The sequence below is a fragment of the Myodes glareolus genome, chromosome 1 (assembly GCF_982192425.1).
Source record: "Myodes glareolus chromosome 1, mMyoGla1.1, whole genome shotgun sequence".
Lineage (NCBI taxonomy): Eukaryota > Metazoa > Chordata > Mammalia > Rodentia > Cricetidae > Myodes > Myodes glareolus.
In genome coordinates this window covers 73,747,858-73,770,439 of record NC_142026.1, presented here as the reverse complement: position 1 = coordinate 73,770,439, position 22,582 = coordinate 73,747,858, and the positions used below count along the sequence as shown (strand labels likewise).

Sequence of the window (22,582 nt, the reverse complement as noted above, 5' to 3'; positions counted from 1 at the left end):
AGGTATAGTAGTCAGGGCTTGCAGTCTTGGTCTCTTCGTTTTTGTAGCACATCTATCCAAGAGCTTCTAGCTTTCATGGTTTCTATTGAGAAGTCAGGAGTAATCCTCATAAGTTTCCCTTTATATGTTACTTGACCGTTTTCCCTTGCAACTCTTAATATTTGTTCTTTATTCTGTATGTTTTGTGTTTTGATTAGTATATGACGGGGGATTTTTTTTTGATTCAGACTATTTGGTGTTCTGCATGCTTCTTGGAACTTCATAGGAATATCCTTCTTTAGGTTGGGAAAGCTTTCTTCAATAATTTTGGTGAATATATTTTCTGGGCCTTTGAGCTGTAAATCTTCTCCCTCTTCTACTCCCATTATTCTTAGGTTTGGTCTTTTCATGGTGTCACAGCTTTCCTGAATGTTTTGTGTTAAGAATTTGTTGGATTTGTTTTGTTCATTAATCAGTGAGTTTATTTCCTCTGCAGTATCTTCAGTGTCTGAGATTTTTTTCTATCTCTTGTATTCTGTTGATAATACTTGTCTCTGCAGTTCCTATTTGTTCACCCAGACTTTCCATACCCAGTCTTCCCTCGGTTTGTGTTTTCTTCATTACCTCCATTTCATTTTTTAAGTCTTGAACTATTTCCCTTACCTATTTGATTGCTTTTTCTTGGTTTTCATGTTTTTCTTGGGTATCTGTGAGAGATTTATTCATTTCATCTACTTGTTTGTTTGTTATCTCCATTTCTTTATGGCAGTTTTTCAACTCCTGTTTAAGTTCCTCTATTTTTTATATAGTTCTGTTTAAAGTTGATTTCTTCTATTTCTTCTGGAGTAGGGTGTTCAATTCTTCTTGTTTCATGATCGCCGGATTCTGATCATACAATGTTGCCTTTCAGATTGTTGGAGGAATTCTTGCATTGGCGCCTGCCCATCTCTTCCTTCAAATGGAGTCAGGAGAATATTGGTGTCTTGGTCCAAACTTTGCTGTGACTGACTCTGGGTGGATCTCCTCAGTGCAGGTGCAGGAACTGTTCCCCAGTTGGCCAGTCTAAAAGGTTGTCCTCAGCACAGGGACAGGACTCTTGGAGGTCAAACACCCAGCAGACAACAGAGCGAACTCGAGGGGTAGGGAAGAGTTGTTGTGAGCCAAGAAGCCCCTGCACCAGGAGCTGGAGATGTCATGCACTCCCCTCTGGCCAGGGGATGGGCCAGGTCACACATTCACCCCTCTGAGTGGGTAGCCTCAGTGAAGGAGCAGGACTTGTTCCTGTTCCTCAACCAAGTAGGGCAGGCATGGGGGTGTCAGGGTGGGCAGGGAAGAATGGAACAGAGAAGCCCCTGCAGCAGGAGCTAAAGGGGCCCAATGCTCCTTTCCTGATTGTTCTGCTCCATTCCAGGATGGCACCCACTAACAGGTCTGAAAGGTTGTCCTCAGGACAGGGACAGGACTCTAGGAGATCAAAGGGCCCCACAGATAAAAGGGCGAACTGGGTGGGGGAAGATGTGCCGAGCCAAGAAGCCCCTGCAGCAGGAGCTGAAGGTGCCCTGTACTCCTCTCCAGCTGGGTGGGTGCGCACTCACCTCTCTGAGTGGGTAGCCTCAATGAAGGAGTAGGACCTGTTCTTGTTCCCTGGCCAAGGACCTCGCAGACAATAGGACAGGCTTGGGGGTTGGGGTGGGCAGAGAAGTGTGGAACAGAGAAACTACAAGATTTTCAAAAAAGAACTAATACCAATACTCCTAAAATTGTTTCACAGAATAGAAACAGAAGGAACATTGCCAAACTCTTTTATGAGGCTGCAGTTACCCTGCTTATACAAACCACACAATGACATTAGTAAGAAAGACAATTACAAACCACTTTCACTTAAGAACATTGATGGAAAAATGCTCAATAAGATACTGGCAAACTTAACCAAAGGACACATCATAAAAATCATCCACCATGACCAAGTCAGCTTCATCCCAGAGATGTAGGGATGGTTCAACATACAAAAATTTGTCAATGTAATCCACAATACAAACAAACTGAAAAAAGTCCCCACATGGTCTTCTCATTAAAATCTGAAAAAGCTCTCAACACAATAAAACATCCCTTCGTGATAAAGGTCTTGGAGAGAACAAGCATACAAGGAGCATAACTAAATATAATAAAGGCAATATACAAGCCAACGGCCAATATCAAACTAAATGGAGAAAAACTCAAAGCAATCCCACTGAAATCAGAAACAAGACAAGGTTCTACTCTCTCTGAATACCTATTCAATGTAGTACCTGAGGTTCTAGCTAGAGCAATAAGACAATCAAATGAAAGGAAATCAAGGGGATAAAAATCAGAAAAGAATCAAACTCTCACTAATTGCTGATAAGAAGAAAATTTACATAATCAATGCCAAAAATTCTACCAAGGAGCTTTAACAATTCATAAATATCTTCATTAATGTAACAGGATACAAAATTATCACACACACAAAAAAAACAGTAGCTCTCCTTTACACAGATGATAAATGAACTGAAAGAGAAATCAGAGAAATATCACCCTTCACAATAGCCACAAATAACATAAAATATCCTGGAGTAACTCTAACCAAAAAAGTGGAGGACCTTTATTGTGGCAGTCATTCCATGCCACGGGGTCTGCATCACCACCCACCAAGTATGGACTGCGACTCCATACCTTCCACGAGCTAGGTAAGGTCCTAGGGGTTAAAACACATGACACACACAGAGACTTCAAGTCATTCTCCAGGGAGAGAAGAATGCCTGTTTATTCAACTTAATCCGGGGTTAAAATAACCTTTGGCCCCAGTAAAGGAAACCCTTCCCAGCCAGGTGTGAGATCAAGGTGTTGAATGCCTGGCGCCAAGTGACAGGAGCTTCCAGGCAGGGGGTACCGAGCTGGGAACCCTGACAAACAGATAGGAAGAAATTCAGGGTGCCTGTGAGAACCCTTCTTAGCAGGTGAAACTACCATATCAAAGACGGAAACAAGGTTCTGAACTAATACCCTCTGGCTGGCAGAGGAAGCTAGGCTGGTTAGAGTAAACAGTTCTCTGCATCCTGTCCTTGGTCTCAAGGAACAGGGAAGACAGGGCCTTATATTTTATAATAAGAACTTTAAATCTTTGAAGAAAGAAATTGAAGAAGACACCAGAAAATGGAAAGAATGTCAATGATCTTGAATTGGTAGAATTAACATAGTAAAAATGACAATTTTACCAAAAGCAATTTACAGATTCAATGCAATGTCCATCAAAATTCCAACAAAATTCTTCACAGAACTTGAAAGAACAATGTTCAACTTTATATAAAAAAGCAAAAATTCAGGATAGCCAAAATAATCCTGGACAAAAGAAGAACATCCAGAGGCATCACAATCCCTGACCTCAAAATCTAACTTAAGAGTTACAATACTGAAAACAGCCTGGTATTGACACAAGAACAGACAGGAGGATCAATGGAACCAAATCAAAGATTCAGATATTATTCCACATACCTACAAACACCTGATTTTTGACAAAGAAACAAACACATAAAATAAAAAGAGGAAGCAAGTTCAATAAATGGTGTAGGCATACCTGAATATCAACATGTAGAAGAATAAAAATAGATGCATAACCATCATCATGAATAATACTCAACTCTAATTGGGTCAAAGACTTCAATATAAAACCAACCACACTGAGCCTCATATAAGAGAATGTGGGAAGTATACTTCAATGCATTAGCAAAAGATACTACTTCCTAAATATAACCAGCACCAATAGCAAAGACACTGGGAGAAACAATTAATATATGGGACCTCCTGAAACTGAAAAGTTTCTATGAGGCTAAGTAAATGGTCAACAGGAAAAAAATGGCAGCATAAAAATGGGAAAATATCTTCACAAACTCCACATCAGACAGTGGTCTGATCTCCAAAATATATAAAGAACTCAAGAAACTGGTCATCAAAAGAACACATAATTTATTTAAAAATTGGAGTACAAAACTAAATAGAGAAGAATCTAAACTGACTGAATCTTAAAGAAATGCTCAACACATTTAGCCATCAGAGAAATGCAAATGTAAGATGAGATTTCATTTTACACCTGTAAGAATGGACAAGATGAAAAACACGGATGACAACTTATCCTGGAGAGGATGCAGAGTAAAGGGAACACTCCTTCATTGCTGATGGGAGTGCAAACTTGTACAGCCTCTTTGAAAGTTAGTATGGTGATTTATCAGAAAATAAGGAAGCAAAGTACCTTAAGATACAGCAATACCACTTTTGGGTATATATCCAAGGGATTCCCAATTGTACCAAGAGGACATGTGCTCAACTATTTTAAAAACAGCATTGGTCATCATAGCCAGAACCTGAAATTAATGTAATTGTCCCTCAACCAAAGAATGAATAGCCTCCAAGATTGCCCTTTTGTCTGCAGTGTCCTTGAACTACCAGGTATCCCTATTTCAGTGCTGAGGATTTCCATCCAGAGGGAACCTTTACCTGGCAATCGATGGAGATAGAGACAGAGACCCACATTGGAGCAACGAACTGAGATCCCAAGATCCATATGAAGAGCAGAAGGAGGGAGAACATGAAAAAGGAAGTCAGGACTGCGATAGGTGCTTCCACCCACTGAGATGGCAGGACTGATCTAATGGGAGATTACCAAGGCCAGTTGGACTGGAACTGATGGAGCATGTGATCAAACTTGACTCTCTGAATGTGCCAGACAGTGGAGGCTGACGGAGAAGCCAAGGACAATGGCGTTGGGTTTTGATTCTACTGCATGGACGGGCTTTGTGGGATGTAATATGAGGGGGCCTGTTTGTTTGTTGGGGGTTTCTGTCCCGCCCAGCTCCCCAGCTATTTAGTCCCAGAGAAAAATCACACAAGAGATCTCTATAAGTTATAAAACTGATTGGCCCATTAGGTCTGGCTACTTATTAGTTAACTCTCACATCTTGATTAACCCATTTTTCTGATATATGTTAGCCATGTGGCTCAGTACCTTTTTCAGTGAGGCAGCTCACATCCTAGTTTTCCCACCTACACCTCTTCCCTGGCCAATCAGCATTTATTTAAAACATGATTGACAGAATGCAGACAATTCTCCCACACCAGTGGGATCCTAGTCTATTTGGATTCTTAACTTTTATGGAACTTGGGGGAGAGGGAGGACCTTGGACTTCCCATAGGGTAGGGAACCCTGACTGCTCCTTGGACTGGAGAGGAAGGAGGAGGGATGGTGGGGGAGGGGAGGGAAGTGGGAGGAGGTGGAAATTTTCAATAAAAAATAAATAAATTTAAAAAAGAATGGATAAAGAAAATGTGGTACATTTACATGATGGAGTACTACACAGCAGAAAATACTAACGACATTTTGAACTTTGTAGGCAAATGAATGGAGCTAGAAGACATAACTTTGAGTGTGGTAACTCAGATGCAGAAAGACAATTATCACATGTACTCATTCATAAGTGATTTTTAAACATAAAGCAAAGAAACCAGCCCACAAATTACAACCCCAGAGAACCTAAACAATAATGAGGACCCCAAGAGAGACAAACATGGATCTAATCTACATGGGATGTAGAAAAAACCAAGATCTCCTTAGTAAATTTGGATGATGGGGACCCTGTTAGAGAGTAGAAGGGTAGTAGAGGGGAAGGGAGGATAGTAGAGAAAAATATATAGCTTAATAAAAATTATAAAACATTTAAAAAAGAATTTCAATGTATCTTCTTAGAGTCATGACATTCTCTTAACTGTAATCTTGTATAAAATCAAAGTAAAAATGCAGATCACACAATGCAACATATAATGACAAAGGTTATATATCATGGTACCATAATGGAGAAAATTGAGCATATTAAGGAAATACTGGACCAACGAAAGACCAAAACCAGCTGGGCACACTCAAAACTTGGCATCTCCGTGGTTGATGTCAATGTACTCTTGTGATCCCCAATTCCTTTCAACCTTGTTCACTGTAACACATTTCTTTCTCTTGAACTGGTTCCATTCCCTCTTAACAGCTAACCTTGGCAGATCTCACATTACTCTGGCATTCCTATCAACTTGGGGTCTCCAAGGCAACATGCATTTGGCCTTCACAGCTTCACACAATGGTTTCTCTGGGTCTCTACTCAGGGACATCCATAACACTTGTTTGACCTCAGAGGCAATCCTCAGTAGTGGTGGAAGATTCCATAACTCCTTTCTTCTGTCTTTAACTTTAAAGTCAGAATCACACAACATGATCTCTCAAGATTTGAGCCCAAGATTTGATTTAGGGCTGGAACAGGATCCCCTCCTGAAATTACATCTTCAACACCTTTCTGTTTTTAATGCTTTCCTTTACTGTCTCATAGACAAAACTGGCCTAGAATTCAGAGATCTGCATACATCTGACACTGCAGTGCTGGGATTAAAAGTGTATATGACCTTGATATTCTATAATTCCTTTTCACAAGATGGAATATGAGGCGGGTGGGAACTTGCCCTGAGATCACTATTCCCTTTATTTCCTTTTTAATGCTGCTTTTCTTTAATCTGTTTATCTTCTTGAATTTCGGATTTAGCTCCATTCTACTTCCTGGTAGGCTTTTTCTCTTCAAATTATACATTATGTAACTTTCCTTTCAAAGCTTGTTCTTTTTCTTTATAGCTATTCATCAGAGTGACCACAAACAACCATGTAAAACTCATGTAAAGGAAAACAATTTGATTGGGGACTGCCAAACACTTCAAAGGCTAAGTTCATTATCAGCATGGCAGGAAAGTATGGTGACATGCAGGTAGACATAATATATGAGAGAAGTTAAGATTTCTACATCTTGATTCTAATCATCAGGAAATGAACTGAGACAGACTTCCTTTAGCAATGGTACAACTACCTACTCTAACCAGACCACACCCCTTAATATTGTCACTCTCTGTGAGCCTATGGGGGCAAACTATATTCAAGTCACCTCAATACCCGTCTCTGAAACTTATATTTAATAATCTCTTACAGCTTGCTGTTATCCATATATTCAGGACACCACTATTACATACTTTTGAAATTATACTTTAACTAGATTATAAAGTATCAAGTTTCTCTATGATATATTTTTTGATCCTTAGATGGAATGTTTCTTACTGTAAGCATTAGAACCCAGATTTTGAAACTCCTCAATGTTGCCAGACTAATGGGTTCCCTCAATAACTCTGCCAGAAAGGACATCAATATCATTCTATCCCCAAGGGAGGGAGTAAGGAGTCCTGATTGATTTTGAAGAGTTGCAAATTTTATCCTCCTGTCTTAAATGGACACTAGTGATATTCCTCTAGTGTGCACCACTACCTCGATTATTGATACAGAATCTACAGTATTGTATGAGAAACTGTCATCAGGAGAGAAGGGTTTAAGAAGAAAAAATTTTGAGGGTTAGATGAAGAGTAGTGAGTAGGAGGAGCTTCCTTGTCTAGCAACAATGAATTCAGAAGAACAAAATTATACATAACTAAAGGTCAGAAGTAGAGTGAACTTCCCTCTATGAGTCATCTATGTCTTGTGAAAATTTACCCAAACTTCCTTCTCCTAGGACCTTAAGTATCATGATGGTCCAGTTGACTCCATAGACAACTCAGGAAGAGGGTGCTCCTCTTTAACCCTTATATTCCCACTACTATTTCCAACATTAACTCCAAACAATTTTGTTCTGAGATGTTCCTGTCACTCTCCCTGGGAGCTGTGTTGGCTGGAAAATATACTCTCCAACCTGTTGAGCTAACTTCCAGTTGCTCTGGGGTCTCCAGGTTACTAGTTTTCATGAATTGTCAACATTATGGGCTTGTATTTGGTCAGTTAGTAGCCTTTGAATCATTTTTGTTCCTGTAAACAACCTCTAATAACATTTTATAAGTAGTCCTTTAAAACTCATTTATTCATCAAATTGGCCTGTGGGTTCTCCTCACTTTTATCTATCATCAATCCCCTAACCAGCATGAATAGTTGTTTGTTCTCAGATTCTCAGGAATTATGAAAACAGTCTTGCCTATTATTGTTCATATGCTTAAATTTGGACTTCACATTTGAGTGTGTATGTTGGAGAGATCTTTACGGTCGCACCCCAAATCAAGAAAATCAAGTCTATTTGAATATCATCCTTGTAAGTAACTACTGTATCTCTTTGCAACCATGATGATTATATTTACACAAATTTCAGAGCTAAAATTTAAGATTTTCCTTTATGTCCCTGGGCATTTCATTTCAACTCCTCTAGAATTCTGTGACACAGCAAAATGGAATTTTCATTAGAGGAGTAGGGGGCATTCTGCCTGGTGATGTACTTATATTTTCCAAATTATCAGATAACTTATCCAGATTTCTTTATAATGATAATGGATCAACTATCAAGTTATAGAAACAAAAATTGAACTGACACATATAGAAAGCAAAAACAGCATGAGATTGGTAATTTTGATGTCAGTCAGTAGACCTTGAAATGGAGAAAATGTCTTGGATTATGTATGTGGGCTACTGGATACACTCCTGGTAAGGATGAGTACAGTGTAACTTTCAATCTGAAACTGATGCCTACACATCAGACAGATGCCTGGAGCAAAGTAGAAACTACTGTATTTTACTGTCTTTGAGGGTACAACACAGTAAGATGAATTATCCAAATACTCATCTGTAAATAGAACATGGGCCTTACTCAGATACAAACAATCTCTTGGAGCTCTGACCCTACAACCCTCATTGTTATTGGCAGAGGCTGCTCATTCATTTCCTGGACACCCACACCCAAAATAAGCACAATTATTATAATACAGAAACTGTATTGTTACAACACTGCTTGGTCTATTAGCTCACACTTCTTATTGGCTAGCTCTTATATCTTAAATTAACCCATTTCTACTTATCGGTGTTTTGCCTCATGGTTGTGGTCTACTGGTAAGTTTCAGTCTGGGACCCAGTTTCTGTCTCCTACATCTGCAACATGGCTTCTTACTCCCAGCATTCAGTTTAGTTTTCCCACCTAGCTCTATTCTGCTGTCACAGGCACAACCACTTTCTCTATTAACCAATGGTATTCACAGCATACAGATAGGAATCCTATATCACACTATGGAGGAGAAAGTCTTGCTGCAGTGATTCTTCATGAAGTTAGAACTTTACCGTTCTTTTCTTGAACATGGAATCTTCTGTATTTTGGAAACTTTAATTTTCATTTCTATTTTTGGGCTCAAAATTTGATAACCTTTACAATTTAGACTTAATATGTTTTCCATGATGAAATGAAGAGAACGGAAAGAGGTGCTTCAATTATACCATTTATAAGACCAATGTATATCCCAACTAAATAGTAAAACAATTTAAAAGTTCTACAATCGTTCATATCTCCAGGATTCAAACACTCCTGAATCCATAAAAACAGTATAAAGTGAGGTTAATATTGAACATTCAGAATGATGCTGAGGCTCAGAGATGAAATGCTAGCAACATTTTTTTTGGCCAGGCCATCTCATGCTTTTTATTGTTTTTACTTTTATTTTATTTTATTTTATTTTATTTTTTATTGAGCTCTACAATTTTCTGTGCTCCCCTCCCTACCGCTCCCCTCCTCTTCAACCCTCCTGCATGGTCCCCATGCTCCCAATTTACTCAAGAGATCTTGTCTTTTTCTACTTAGATTATATCCATATATGTTTCTCTTAGCGTCCTTGTTATTGTCTAGGTTCTCTGAGATTGTGAGGCTGTTCTTTTTTTGCTTTATGTTTAAAAAACACTTATGAATGGGTACATATGATAATTGTCTTTCTGTGTCTGGGTTACTTCATTCAAAATTATGTTTTCTAGGTCCTCCATCTACCTGCAAATTTCAAGATGTCATTATTTTTTTCTGATGTGTAGTACTTCATTGTGTAAATGTACCACATTTTCCTAATCCAATCTTTGGTCGAGGGTCATTTAGGTTGTTTCCAGGTTCTGGCTATGACAAACAAAGCTGCTATCGACATAGATGAGCACATGTCCTTGTGGCATGATTGAGAATCCTTTGGATATATACCCAAAAGTGGTATTACTGGGTTTTGAGGAAGGTTGTTTCCTAATTTTCTGAGAAATTGCCATACTGATATCCAAAGGGGCTGTACCAGTTTTTACTCTCACCAGCAATGGAGGAGAGTTCCCTTAACCCCACAGCCTCTCCAGCATAAGTTTTCATCAGTGTTTTTGATCTTGGCCATTCTTACAGGTATAAGATGGAATCTCAGAGTTGTTTTGATCTGAAATACTATTAACATTTAAGGTGGAAAGCAAAGTTGTGAATAGGCAGCCATTAAACAAAAATCAACATTAACAAAAATTTTTAAATTGGAAAGAGAAGCACCAAAGATGTAATAATTCTGCTAATGTTGTTTCTAGGGAAATGGTATATATCAGTAAGAAAATGACAATCCACCTATAGGGGAAGGGGTCAGCAGAACTGAACAAAATTTAAGGCATTGAGAATATGATGTTTCTTCCTAGTCTGCATGCATGAATCCACTGTGCTAATCTATGTGAGCTGAAGGATCATGTGCTCAGTTTGTCCCTTCTGTTCTATATCTTTCCAGAAGCAGCAATCTGTACCTTCCTTTGTTGCGGACCACTGCTCTGCAGAAAAGGCATGACTCTTGCCCTTCAAGTGTCAGTATCTGTGATGGCACACAGGTGACCTATATAAGATTGGTATCATCAGTGTTTGTTCATAATGCAGAATCTCCTGAGACTACTCTTCTCCCAGTGTAACTATACACAAATAAAACCCTACTGTGGAAAACCCTTTCCAGTGATATAACCTCTGAAAAATTTTCATGTTACAAGGCCTAGTGGAGCACACCATTATCCTAGCACTTGGGAAGCAGAGGCATGTTGGCTGATCTCTGTGTGTCCAAGTTCAGTCTGTTATGCATGGTGAGTTCAAGAACACCCAGGGCTAAATAGTAGAACCTATCTCAAGGAAAAAAATTTGAAATGTTTCCCAAACCATTCTAAGAAGCCCTAATAAAACTCAATGGTTCTCAGTTAAATTTGGGTAAAATCTTGTTTCTGGTATTGATGTATACTCCAGAGTAATAGCAGTTCATTTATATCCAAGAAAAGCTCATAAAAATACCCAAAGCATATCCAGGGCTGGGTAGGCAGCTGAGATCCTGAGAAAAATCCTAAAGCATTATGAGGGTGGTCTGACTGAAAGAGTAATCAAGAACCAAGGAGAAGGTCTGACAGACAAAGATCAGTTCTGTGCTTCCTCAGCTGTGGGTGTTTACTCAGGAAGGCACCAGGATTATTTTTGCTAAGCAATGGTGAAAAGGACCATCCAAGCAGATGTATATTGGTGTAAGTGAGGTGTTTTGCAAAAGAAGACCACAATCAGATATGGGTTTGCAATTCTAACACACAGGAAGCTGACTGAAAAAAGGGGAGGAGGTTGAGACCTACTTGAGTTTAAATAAGGCTTATGTCACAAACAAAAATCCAGGCCAAAGAACTACACAGAATCAGAGACCACATGTTTTGGAACCCCATCCTTTACAGCACTTGGAAAACAAAATAATTGGCCTAGAAAGAGCAGTTTCTTCTATGCAAGAACTGCCTGTATAATATATTCACAATAAGAAGGAGCCACCAGACTGTGTTTGTTCATTTGGCAAGAGGATCAACCATTTGCAAACTTTTAGCAACTGGAAGATGCTATGACTTCTACCCTCACAGCTCTGCTTTGTCTTAGTGAGAAAGGGAGTTTTGGAGAGGGAACTCAATTATGAGAGGGAGTCCACCTCTCAGTCAAGCATTGGCCCATCAGGATGTCTCAGTAGCTTAGAAGGGATCTGAAAGAGGAGATCCTGCTCAGGCTTTAACTGCATGTACTCACAGGTAACTCTCTTGCAGGGCTGAGTCTGGGCCCCAGGAATCTAGCGCTGGCAGGTGAGTGTCTTTCCAGCTATCATAGGGTATGCATCATCAGTGGGAATCAAAGGTACCCTCTGAAGAAAAGATATGTAGAAGAGCTGGTGTGGGATGATTCTGGTGATACTTGAAAGGTACTAAAGATGAGAGCTTGGTTTTAAGATGGATGTCTTCAGACCTAATTCTCATTTTTTTGTTTTTCTTTGTTTGTTTCTTTTCTTGTATTGTTTTGTTTTCAGGGGGACTCTCTAAACCCACACTCAGAGCTGTGCCAAAGAATGTGGTAAACATTGGGAATGAGGTAACTATAATTTGTGAAGATCCCTCAAATGCCCAAGAATATCCTCTCTATATAAAAGGATACCCAGATTCTCAGCTAACAACAAGTCATCAAGACACCGAGGTAAAGGACAAGATCTTTATCTAATCAATTGAAAATCACAATGCGGGCCAATATTCCTGCTTCTATAAAAGCCCTGCTGGCATATCAGAACAAAGTGACACCCTGGAGCTGATTGTGACAGGTGAGAAGACCTTTCCTGAACACTGAGATCTATTTTTAGGAAAGGAATATATTAACTGTGGGGTGATTTTTCAATCACACAAGAGGAGGTATAATGTTATCTAAAAAAGTCCAGCTAACAGAATTTCTTCTAGACATCCTAGGAGTCTACTCCAGCAAAATCACCCTGAAATCCCAGAGCAGTCCTGTGGTGATCTCTGGAGGTTATGTGACTCTTCACTGCTCCTCTAAAGAGAAATATAACAGTTTCATTCTAATGAAGGAAGATCAGAAATTCTCCAGGCCTATGCCCACACAGAACACAAACGCTGGCCTTTCCCAGGCCCTGTTCACAGTGGGTCCTGTGACCCCTAACCAGAGATGGAGGTTCACATGTATGGCTATTACCAGAATAGCTCCCATTTGTGGTCAGTGCCCAGTAACCACCTAGAACTCCTGGTCTCAGGCAAGAAAGCTTCAGAATATTCTTGAATGATAATTGCCATGGAACAGGATCACTGGGAAGGACCTGATATGTGGTGGGTTAATGAAGTCATGCTCGTGTGCTCAATGTCACAGAACATGTGACACACATGGAATTGATATAAAAAACAAGGATGGACATTAGCAGTGGAAACACAGCAGTTGAAGGAAGAATGGGGTCTCCATGTGTCCTACTGCTGCAGATATTCTTAAGTATTATTTGAAAATTTGACATTCGCTGTAACTGTTGAAAATGCCCAACTCCTTCTCACTTACTTCATTGCAGGAACCCTTCAGAAGCCCATCCTGTGGGCTGAGCCAAGCTCTGTTATCAGCCTAGGGAAACCTATGACTATCTGGTGCAAAGGAACCACGGAAACCCAAGTATACTTCCTGCATGAAGTAGGAAGCCCAGTTCCCTGGGAAGGACGAACTTTTCATAGGCCCGATACCAAGTCCATGTTCTCCATCACATCAATGGAGTGGCATCATGCAGGGCAATATCACTATTACTGTTACAACTCTGCTGGGTGGTCAGAGCACAGTGACACCCTAGAGCTGGTGGTGACAGGTGAGAAGACTCATCCCAACACCAAAACCTGCTTTGAAAAAAAGGAATATGTTCAATTTGGGTTCCATTTCTCAAAGCTCAGAAAAGGGGAAAATGTATACCACAATGAATCCACTGACTTAGCTTCCTCTTCTCACCTAGGAGTCTACCTCAGCAAAGTCTCCTTGTCAGCCAAGAACAGTCCTGTGGTGAAGTCACAAGAGTATGAGATACTTCAGTGCTCCTCACAAGAGAAATATTATAGTTACATTCTAATGAAGGAAGATCAGAAATTCTCCAGGCCCACGCCTGCACAGAACACAAATATTGGCCTTTTCCAGGCCCTGTTCACAGTGGGTCTTGTGAATCCCAACCAGAGATGGAGATTCACATGCTATGGCTATTACCGGAACAGCTCCCATCTGTGGTCAGTACCCAGTAACGACCTAGAACTCCTGGTCTCAGGTAAGGAAACCCTAGAATTTCCTTTGAATAATAGCTTACCTGATACAGGACCACAGGGAAGAACCTGATGTGTGGAGGGTTAGTGAACTCATGTTCCTTAGTCCAATTTCACAGACTGTAGAAGACAACAGGATTTGACAGGCAAAAGGAAGGGTGGATAATAACATTGGGACTTAAGAGTCCATGGAAATCTTGAGTCTTTATGTGTCCCTATGCCTTTGACAATAAGCTTACGTGCTGTTTACAAGCGTGAACTTTGTGCAAGTGTCATAAGAGATGCATCTCATTTTCTTTGGCTTTGCCAGGAACCTCCACGAACCCACCATCTGGGCTGATACAGGCACTCTGATCGCATCAGAGAGGCCTGTAATCATCAGGTGTTGGGGGGACCTGAGAAACACAAATGTGTGTGTTATGGAACAGACAGACCCAAAAGAATAACAACAAAAAGGCAAAATTCATCTTCCCTTCTCTGACAAAACTGAAGGCAGGATGATATCCCTGTTACTCTTACAACTCTGCTGTCAGGTCAGAAGACAGTAACACACTGAAGCTGGTGGCAGATGGTGAGAGGATACACAGGAATCATAGGGATCCCCAGATATGACTTTAGAAAAGTCTACTGTTATTGTATACCCACTCATTACTAAAGTTTTGGGGACAAATCAGACTGTGATCCCATTTAATATTCCATGTGTATCTTTTCTAGGTTTCTACAAAAAACCCACCCTGAATGCAGTGCCAAACCCTGTTTTAACATTAGGATCATCTGTGACTGCCTTATGTAGCTCAAATAATAATTATAATGGATTCATTTTAATCAAGGAAAAGCAGTTCTTCAGCCCCATGAACTCACAGTATGCATATACTGGGCAGTCTTCAGCCAGTTTCCAAGTGGGTCCCATCACACTCAGCGAAAGATGGAGCTTAAGATGCTATGGCTATTATTCAAGAAACCCTCAAGTCTTGTCAGAAGGGAGTGACATCCTGGAGATTCTAGTCTCAGGTGAGGAAGCCCAAGCCTCTCTATTGATTGACAGGGACCCTGATACAGGATTCCCTAGGGAGACCTTAATGTGTGATCAGCACAGGAAAGTCAGACCCATTAGGTCACTGTTATAGCATGCAGCCTGTGGGAGTCAAGACACAGAAAACAACGAGTGGGGTTGTGAGAATGGAACCTGGGATGGTCAGGAGAGAGACTGATATTAAGATGGCTCCATGTCTTCTTCTGTTATTCAAGGGTCATCTACAAGTTTCACATTCACTGTATAACTGTTTAAAATGCCATATCCCTCTTGCCTACTTCTTTGCAGGGACCCTCCAGAAACCCACGATGAGGGCAGAGCCAGGCTCTATGATCACCTTATGGAATCCGGTGACAATATGGTGTGAGGGAAACATGGAAACCCTAATATGCTTCCTGCATAAAGAAGGACGCCCAGAACCCTGAGGCAGATTAACTGTACCAGTCACTGATCGCAAAGAAAATTTTTTCATCTCACCCATGATAAAGTATAATGCAGGGTGATATCGCTGTTATTGTTACAACTCTCCTGGGTGGACTCAGCCCAGTGACACCCTGGAGTTGGTGGTGACAGGTGAGTAGACACTGAGGGTCACAGTCTTCACACTTTCCTGTGGGGGCCACTACAAGTTCTGCTGCTGATAGGGAGATGACCCCCAGCAAGTGAGAAGAAAAACTCAGTTCAGGCTGGCATAGTAGTTGCTGACTCACAAGCTAAAAAGTCTGACACCAGGTGGTTTATTGTAAGCATATTTAAACACAGTTCAATTTTGAAAAAGAGATTCCTGGTGTAATAGAAACTCCCATGAATAACTATGCATAATTACACCAAGACTCAACTCAAACAAATGTGATCATGAATATGGGTTTTATATCTTAAGGGCCTTCAATCAGATGCATTCCCTGAGACAGGGTAGATGTCAGCAGGCTATGAGGTATATGTGACATCTTCTCTAAGGATGGGCATTATTAACTAAGAGATAATGATAAAGTCTAGGGAGTAAAGAGTCTGGGATAAACACTCCAGGGGATTTAGGTGGGTCTGGCTCTAGAGATAGAAAGGTCACCTAATTATTAAAAACGTCCACTCCTAGCTTCTTGAAGGAAAACAGCTGTTTTTATTCTCCATTGGTCATCCTGCCTGAGTAACATTCCAGGCTTCCCCCATATTATTTGTCAGCATGAGTACATTGGGTCCTCTACATTTTCCCTCAGGAAATAATCTCCCAAACATTTTCATGCACAGCCCACTTGCTGGAGACAAGGTATCATTTCACAGGCTGCATCCTCTTTTCCTAGGTGTCCACCCTGTAAAACCCACTCTGTCAGTGTTGCCAAGTCCTGTTGTGACCTCAGGGGTAAACGTGACCCTCCAATGTGTCTCATCAAAAGGATATGATTATTTCATTGTGACTGGGGAAGATCAGAATTTCTCCAGGTCCCTTAAGGCACAGTATAGGCACACTGGACAATCCACGGCTCTGTTTCCTGAGATCCCTATGGCATCCAGCAAGAGTCTGTCCTTCAGATGTCATGGATACTATACAAATACCCCACAAGTGTGGTCAGAAGCCAGTGACCATCTGGAGATCCATGTCTCAGGTGAGGAAGAAATTTCATTCACGAAATTGTTTTCTGACATGAGAACCCTTTATCACTAGTTCTACCCTCCTGAGGTTGTTTCCAGTTATAATGGCTGAAGGGAGTTCTTGATTGTTATGATCCAGATCATGAGAGACCATGATAGTGTCAGAGCAGGATATGAGGGTGATTTGTCTTAGTTAGGGTTTCTAGTGTTGCAATGAAATACCACGAACAAAAAGCAAGTTGTACAAGAAAAGGTTTATTTGTATTAAAGTCTCACAGAACTGTTTATCCTCAAAGGAAATCAGTAGAGGAACTCAAACAGGGCAGGAACCTGAAGTCCTGGAAGGGTGCTGATTACTGGCTTACTCAGCCTGCTTTAATATAAGACCCATGATCACCAGCTCAGTGATAGTACCACACACAATAGGCTAGGCATTCGTGTATCAGTCCCTAGTTAACAAAATGTCATACAGGACTGTGTAGCCTAATTTTGTGGAAGCTTTTTCTCAGCTGATGTTTCCTCTTCTCTAATGACTCTAGCTTACGTCCAGTTCACATAAAACTAGCCAGCACAGGAATGTTTAGCAAGAGCCAGATGGATGACTTTCTACATATCCTTCTTCAAGGATTACCCAAGAAGCCCTCCCTGCTGACCCAGAAAGGACCTGTCCTGGCCCTTGGAGAGGATCTGACCCTCCAGTGTTGCTCAGACATAAGTTATGACAGATATGCTCTGTCCAAGGAGGGTAGAAGTGACATCTCACAGATGTCTGCCCATTTTACACAGGTGGAAGGGTCTCATGCCAACTTCACCTTAGGTTCTGTGAATTTCTCTACTGGTGGTCGGTATAGATGCCATGGTTCATACATCTCCTCTTTTGAGTGGTCAGCCCCGAGTGACCCTTTGGACATCCTGATCACAGGTGAGGAACACAGTGTACTCTCTCAGGGACCCAGATTCTGAGTAGCCTCAGCTTTGGGGATTCCAGAGGTTGATGATCAAGATGATGAAGATTATCTCAGGAGGAATAGATCTAGGGATAGAGAAGTAGATGGGCGGCATTCAGAGAACACATAGAGACAAGGTAATTAATGAGGGCCTCAGCACAATGACTATAACCCCTCACTCAGTCTTCCTCTCTCTAGGACAATTTCTTGTCACACCCAACCTCTCAGTGCATCCAGGCACCACAGTGTCCTCAGGAGAGAATGTGACCCTGCTGTGTCAATCATCAATCCCAATGGACAATTTCTTTCTGTTCAAGAAGGGTGCATCCCATTCCTACATGCATCAACTATCAAAGTACCAAGATTCACAATATGAGGCAAAATTCCCCATGAGTGCTGAAATCTCAGCCCTTGGTGGCATTTATATATGCTTTGGTTCTAATAACTCATCCCCTTACCTGTTGTCACACTCCAGTGTTCCTGTTGAGATCATAGTCTCAGGTGAGATGATTCTGTAATGTGTGAGATCAGATGGTAATACTGAATACGTGGCCTTGGAAACTCTTGACTGGGTTGGGTATAAGTTTATCCTAGGGACGGCTAATCATAATGGGCTCACGAGTCAATGATACAGAAGCAAACTGGAATTCCTCAATTAATGCCCATTTCAACCTCTTCAGCAGGATTCAGAATGTTCAGGTAGGCAGCTGGAATGTTCTGGAGAGGGTTCAGTGTAGACATATGACTGAGAAGAGTTGAGATAATTGAACCAGGTTTCTATTGATACATCCTATTACCAACATTTTCCTGGGGGTCCCAAAGCACATACCATAGCCATGTTAGATTTTCCTGTCTAGGGAGATTTTTCCATACCAGAATGGGAAAACTCTCAGCCCTGTAAGTCTTCATTTATATACCAGCTTCTATGTTGACCAGGATACTGGAATTCAAGCAGTGAGTACAACATGATCTCTATAACCAGAAAGACTCACAGGCTAGGATGTAATAAAGTCATCCTAGAAAAGAGTGATATTTGAGAATTTTCCTAGGAGAAGTATATAAATGAAAGCAGGATGTATCTTCCCATGATTTCCCTATCCCATCCATTCTTCCCTTCACCCCATGGAGTCTGATTCAAACAAGTTATCAGGTAGTTACAGTCATTTCTGAGAGCTTCACATGGTCAAGCCCTTCTACTGTGTGATTCTACAAGTGTAAATAGGAGAGCCCTGGACTAGATGTTAAGTTTCTTTTAGTGTTGACTTTATCTGTGTCTTTCTCATAGGGATAAATTCTTTAGGAACCACTTCTGCAATTGTCTTGCCCCATCTGACTCTGTGATGGTGACATTGTGTAAGTGTATGTGATACAGAGAGTTCAGGGTACTCAGGCTCCTTCCTTACAGTTCATGTAGGGAATAAGGTCAGAGGCTCGATTTCTTAGGTTAAATCACACAACATTGTGCCCTCCTGCTCTGTGACCAGCAGGTAGACTGACTGGAGTAATGGGAGTCAGTCTCACATTGCATAGCTATGAGGGTAAGAGGTAGTGAATACAAAGACTCAGTATGGGGCTGCCACACGGTTCCTCATTCATTATGTATCCTATATCCCAGGGCTGGCAAGATATTCGAAGATTTTGATTGGAGTTTCTGTGGGATTCTTCCTGTTGCTCTTCCTTCTTGCCCTCTTCCTTCTACTCAGAATGAGGCACCAGAACAAATGCAGGAAGGGAGGTGAGTAGGGTGTGTATAGTCTTGGTTTCAGGGGGTAGTGGGTACCCCCTGTTGGATTTCCAAACAGGGGCTCAATGCAGTCTGGGAAAAGCCCAGACAGTGACATGTCATCTTAGAAACGCTTCTCTGAAACTCGAATCATGAATATGATCTTGAAACCTGTGAGGTATCAGGTATCATATGAGACATTCCATATCCTGGAACATATGAACACATAAACATATGCAATGAGTTGTAAAGGCCCCTTCCTTCCCCGAAAGTGCTAGGTAAGGATGCTCCACCCTCATGACTGAGACCCTTCTCTTTCTTGCAGTCCAAACAGAGACCAATTTGCAACATCCTGCAGAAGCTCCAGAGCCAGTGATCAGGGACAAAAGCATCCAGATGAGGTAACTCAAGGCTAACAACCTAGACCTACAAACCTTCCTGACTAACCTCAATGCCACTTGACATTCTCCTTTCTCCCCAGCTCTAGCCCAACTTCTAGTATCCAGGAAGAAATCTTGTATGAGACAAATATGGTCCCTGGGAGGGAGATATCTGAGATCCCAGCATTAGATGGGTGGTAGAGGTTCTGGGTCACTTCTCTGAGCCACCAAGTCACTATGGATCTTTCCCCCCTCACTTATTATGGGTCCTTCAACCACATTCCCTTTTCTCTGTTGCTATCTGGGAGAGGCCAGGTAACTGGGGCAGTGAGAAGTCCCAGGAATTTGGCCATGGGAAGACCTGTGTGTTCTGTTATGACACATGCTGCTGTGAAGGGCACAGAGATTACAGAGCGTGTGAAGCTGGCCATTGTGGAGAGATTCTTTTCCTCAATGCTATGAACTTATGACTCAGTTTACCCTGGGATCAATCACTGTCCTTTTATCAGCCCTCAGAATTATCCACAGCTGCCTTCTTGATTCCAGAAGCCCTTGTCTTCTGTGTGCTATGACATCATCCTTGCTTTGTTTAGTTTTGAGCATATGACCCCTTCTTTTTGACTCCTCACCATCAGACTGTTTACTAACATACTTCCTGGGTCTCAAGACAATGTGAGTGTCTGAAGTTGTAGCTTAATGGTAACATGATTACTTTGGATGCATAAGGCTTAATCTTTAGCAATAAAACTAACAAGTTAATGAACAGGACATAAGAATATATGAGAACCCTGTACCTGACAATGTTTTTGTTCACATGTGTATAAGCACAGACATATGATAAAAGTCAACATTTTAAGTCCTCTTCTATTTTGCTTCACCTCATTTTCTGAGACCGAACCTCTGAATGACACTGGAGTTCATTGATTGGCTAGATCATTTGTATTGAACCTTGGGCACCATTCTATCTTCTCCAGTGCTTGGGTTCTAGGCATGTGAATTCTTGCTTGGCTTTTTAAAATTATGGGTACTGGGTAGCAAACTCGTTCAATAATGTTTGCATAACAACCACTGTGTTGCTTGATTCCTCTTCCTAGTTCATGGATCTTATTTTTGACAAGGCTTACTGTGGAGATGGCAGATACAGCAGAGAACAGAATTCCCCATTCACCAGAACAAATTCCTGGGTATAGCAGAGAGAGTGAGCCTTTCAAATTGCTTGAGGAAAATGAATTAGAGGAAATTAGTTGAGGTTGATTTGATGGTCTGATGGGAACAGATCATCAGTGTGAATTTAAAGGGAGGGCTGAAAAAAACCTTCTGAGGAGAAGGCCAAGTGAAGAGGCTATTACAAATATGTGATGGACTAGCACATCTAGGGAGGATGTGGCAAGTGCATGTGTTATGTCAGAAGGAACATCCTCTTTCCAAACGTTGGAGCCCATGGAGTGAGGCCACCATCCAGGATAATACATCAGAAGTTCAGGAAGGAAACTCAGAGTCATTAGGAAACCCCCAGAAGACCCCACCAGCAATGGCACAATTTGAGTTAAATGTCTATAGTCTTACTCTCCTACTCCACTGAAATTGAGTGGGAGTAGAGCATCTGGGAAACCAGTATACATTTACTGTGATTTCCTTTCTCTTTGTTGCAGAGCCAGCATAAAGAAGATCACCCCAAAGACTTATATGCCCAGGTTAAACCTTCCAGATTCAGAAGGGCAGAGACTATCTCTCCTTCCCTCATGCCAAAGGGATTGCTAGACTCAAAGGACAGAAATGCAAAAGAAGACCAAGTAAGAGATCATCCAGTGGGTCCTAACCTCTCTAGACCCCCAGGCTCCCAGTGCTGAATATAGAACTTACTCTACCTTCTCCCACTCCAGATTGCTGCAGCCAAGGAGCCCCATGAAGTGATCTATGCCCAACTGCACATCATGACTCCTAGACAGAGGCAGCTGAATGTCACATCTCTCAGGCAGAAAAGTCCAACTTGAGACACTTCTCTGTTCTTTAAACATTCAGGGGGAGCTAGTCTTTATACTCAGTGGAGGAAAGAGGACTCACGGATGTCAAAAAATTTTATCTGCCTCAGGTGAACAGCAATTTTACAAATGTAACTTGGAGATTTTGCCAACTTTGGGGAACTCACCTGATTCTGAATCAGACATGAGCAATGCCCCAAGCATTTTATAAATAAAACAAATACTTTGTCAGTACTCAATAGATAAAATGAAAGAAATAGGAGTGAAGGAAGTTTCTGGGTTTTTCTGCTTTTCTTTGTTTTCTTTTTACTTTTGAGATTATAATTGCAGCCATTCTTCCTTACCTTTCCTCCATACAGACATTCCCACAGACTCTTATAGACTCTTTTTCAAATTTATGACCTCTTTTCATTAATTGTTATTGTATATACATGTAAAAATGTATACACAAAATTCAAAAAATTTTCTCTGAATATATATCTCTGGTCAATTATACCTCAATAAAGCTGTAAATTGAATGATGAAATACTCATAGACCATTGTGCTATGAAAGTGGAAAATTCAGAGCTAGTAGGAATAATCAGTAATAAGGGTCCCAGGCAGTGACTGGAAAGACCAGGGAAAAGAACTAAAGACAATGAAAGAAATAATTGGAACAGAGGTTCTTGCAGAAGCCAATGTCTCATGTCAAGCAAATATGCTAAGAACTACCCTGTCTTGTATACTATTTTCAATGGGAAAATGATCAAGGTTAGCAGAGAGACAATCATACAATATTTGAAAAGAGAACTGGGGAAACCTCAAACTTAGGAATCGAAGGATGATAACCATAATCCAGAAGGCAGAGTCCTGTCTTCAGAAGCGGCAATATCTACTCCTGGAAGACACTGTCCTAAACATTAGTCTTGTCTCCAAGTCTGATATTGGACAAGAACACAGAATTAAAGTTACCATTGTCCTTTCATAGGGCTTTTTAGAAAGTGTTGGGTTATGATTTCCTGTACAG

General features: G+C 41.0%; 1 protein-coding gene across 1 annotated transcript in view; it reads left to right on the top strand.

The window, feature by feature from the left end:
* Window positions 1–22,038, top strand: part of LOC148123468 (leukocyte immunoglobulin-like receptor subfamily B member 3) — a 29,415-nt gene extending 7,377 nt beyond the window's left edge. The window contains 14 exon segments of the mRNA XM_087896431.1: window positions 1,391–1,558; window positions 12,169–12,453; window positions 12,596–12,818; window positions 13,850–13,929; window positions 14,639–14,935; window positions 15,246–15,530; window positions 16,256–16,558; window positions 17,170–17,466; window positions 17,690–17,992; window positions 19,107–19,226; window positions 19,540–19,615; window positions 19,696–19,791; window positions 21,249–21,402; window positions 21,478–22,038. Of these exon segments, the coding sequence (XP_087752557.1) occupies window positions 1,391–1,558; window positions 12,169–12,453; window positions 12,596–12,818; window positions 13,850–13,929; window positions 14,639–14,935; window positions 15,246–15,530; window positions 16,256–16,558; window positions 17,170–17,466; window positions 17,690–17,992; window positions 19,107–19,226; window positions 19,540–19,615; window positions 19,696–19,791; window positions 21,249–21,402; window positions 21,478–21,588 (2,798 nt within the window). The 3' untranslated portion in view covers window positions 21,589–22,038.
* Window positions 22,039–22,582: the final 544 nt, after the last annotated feature.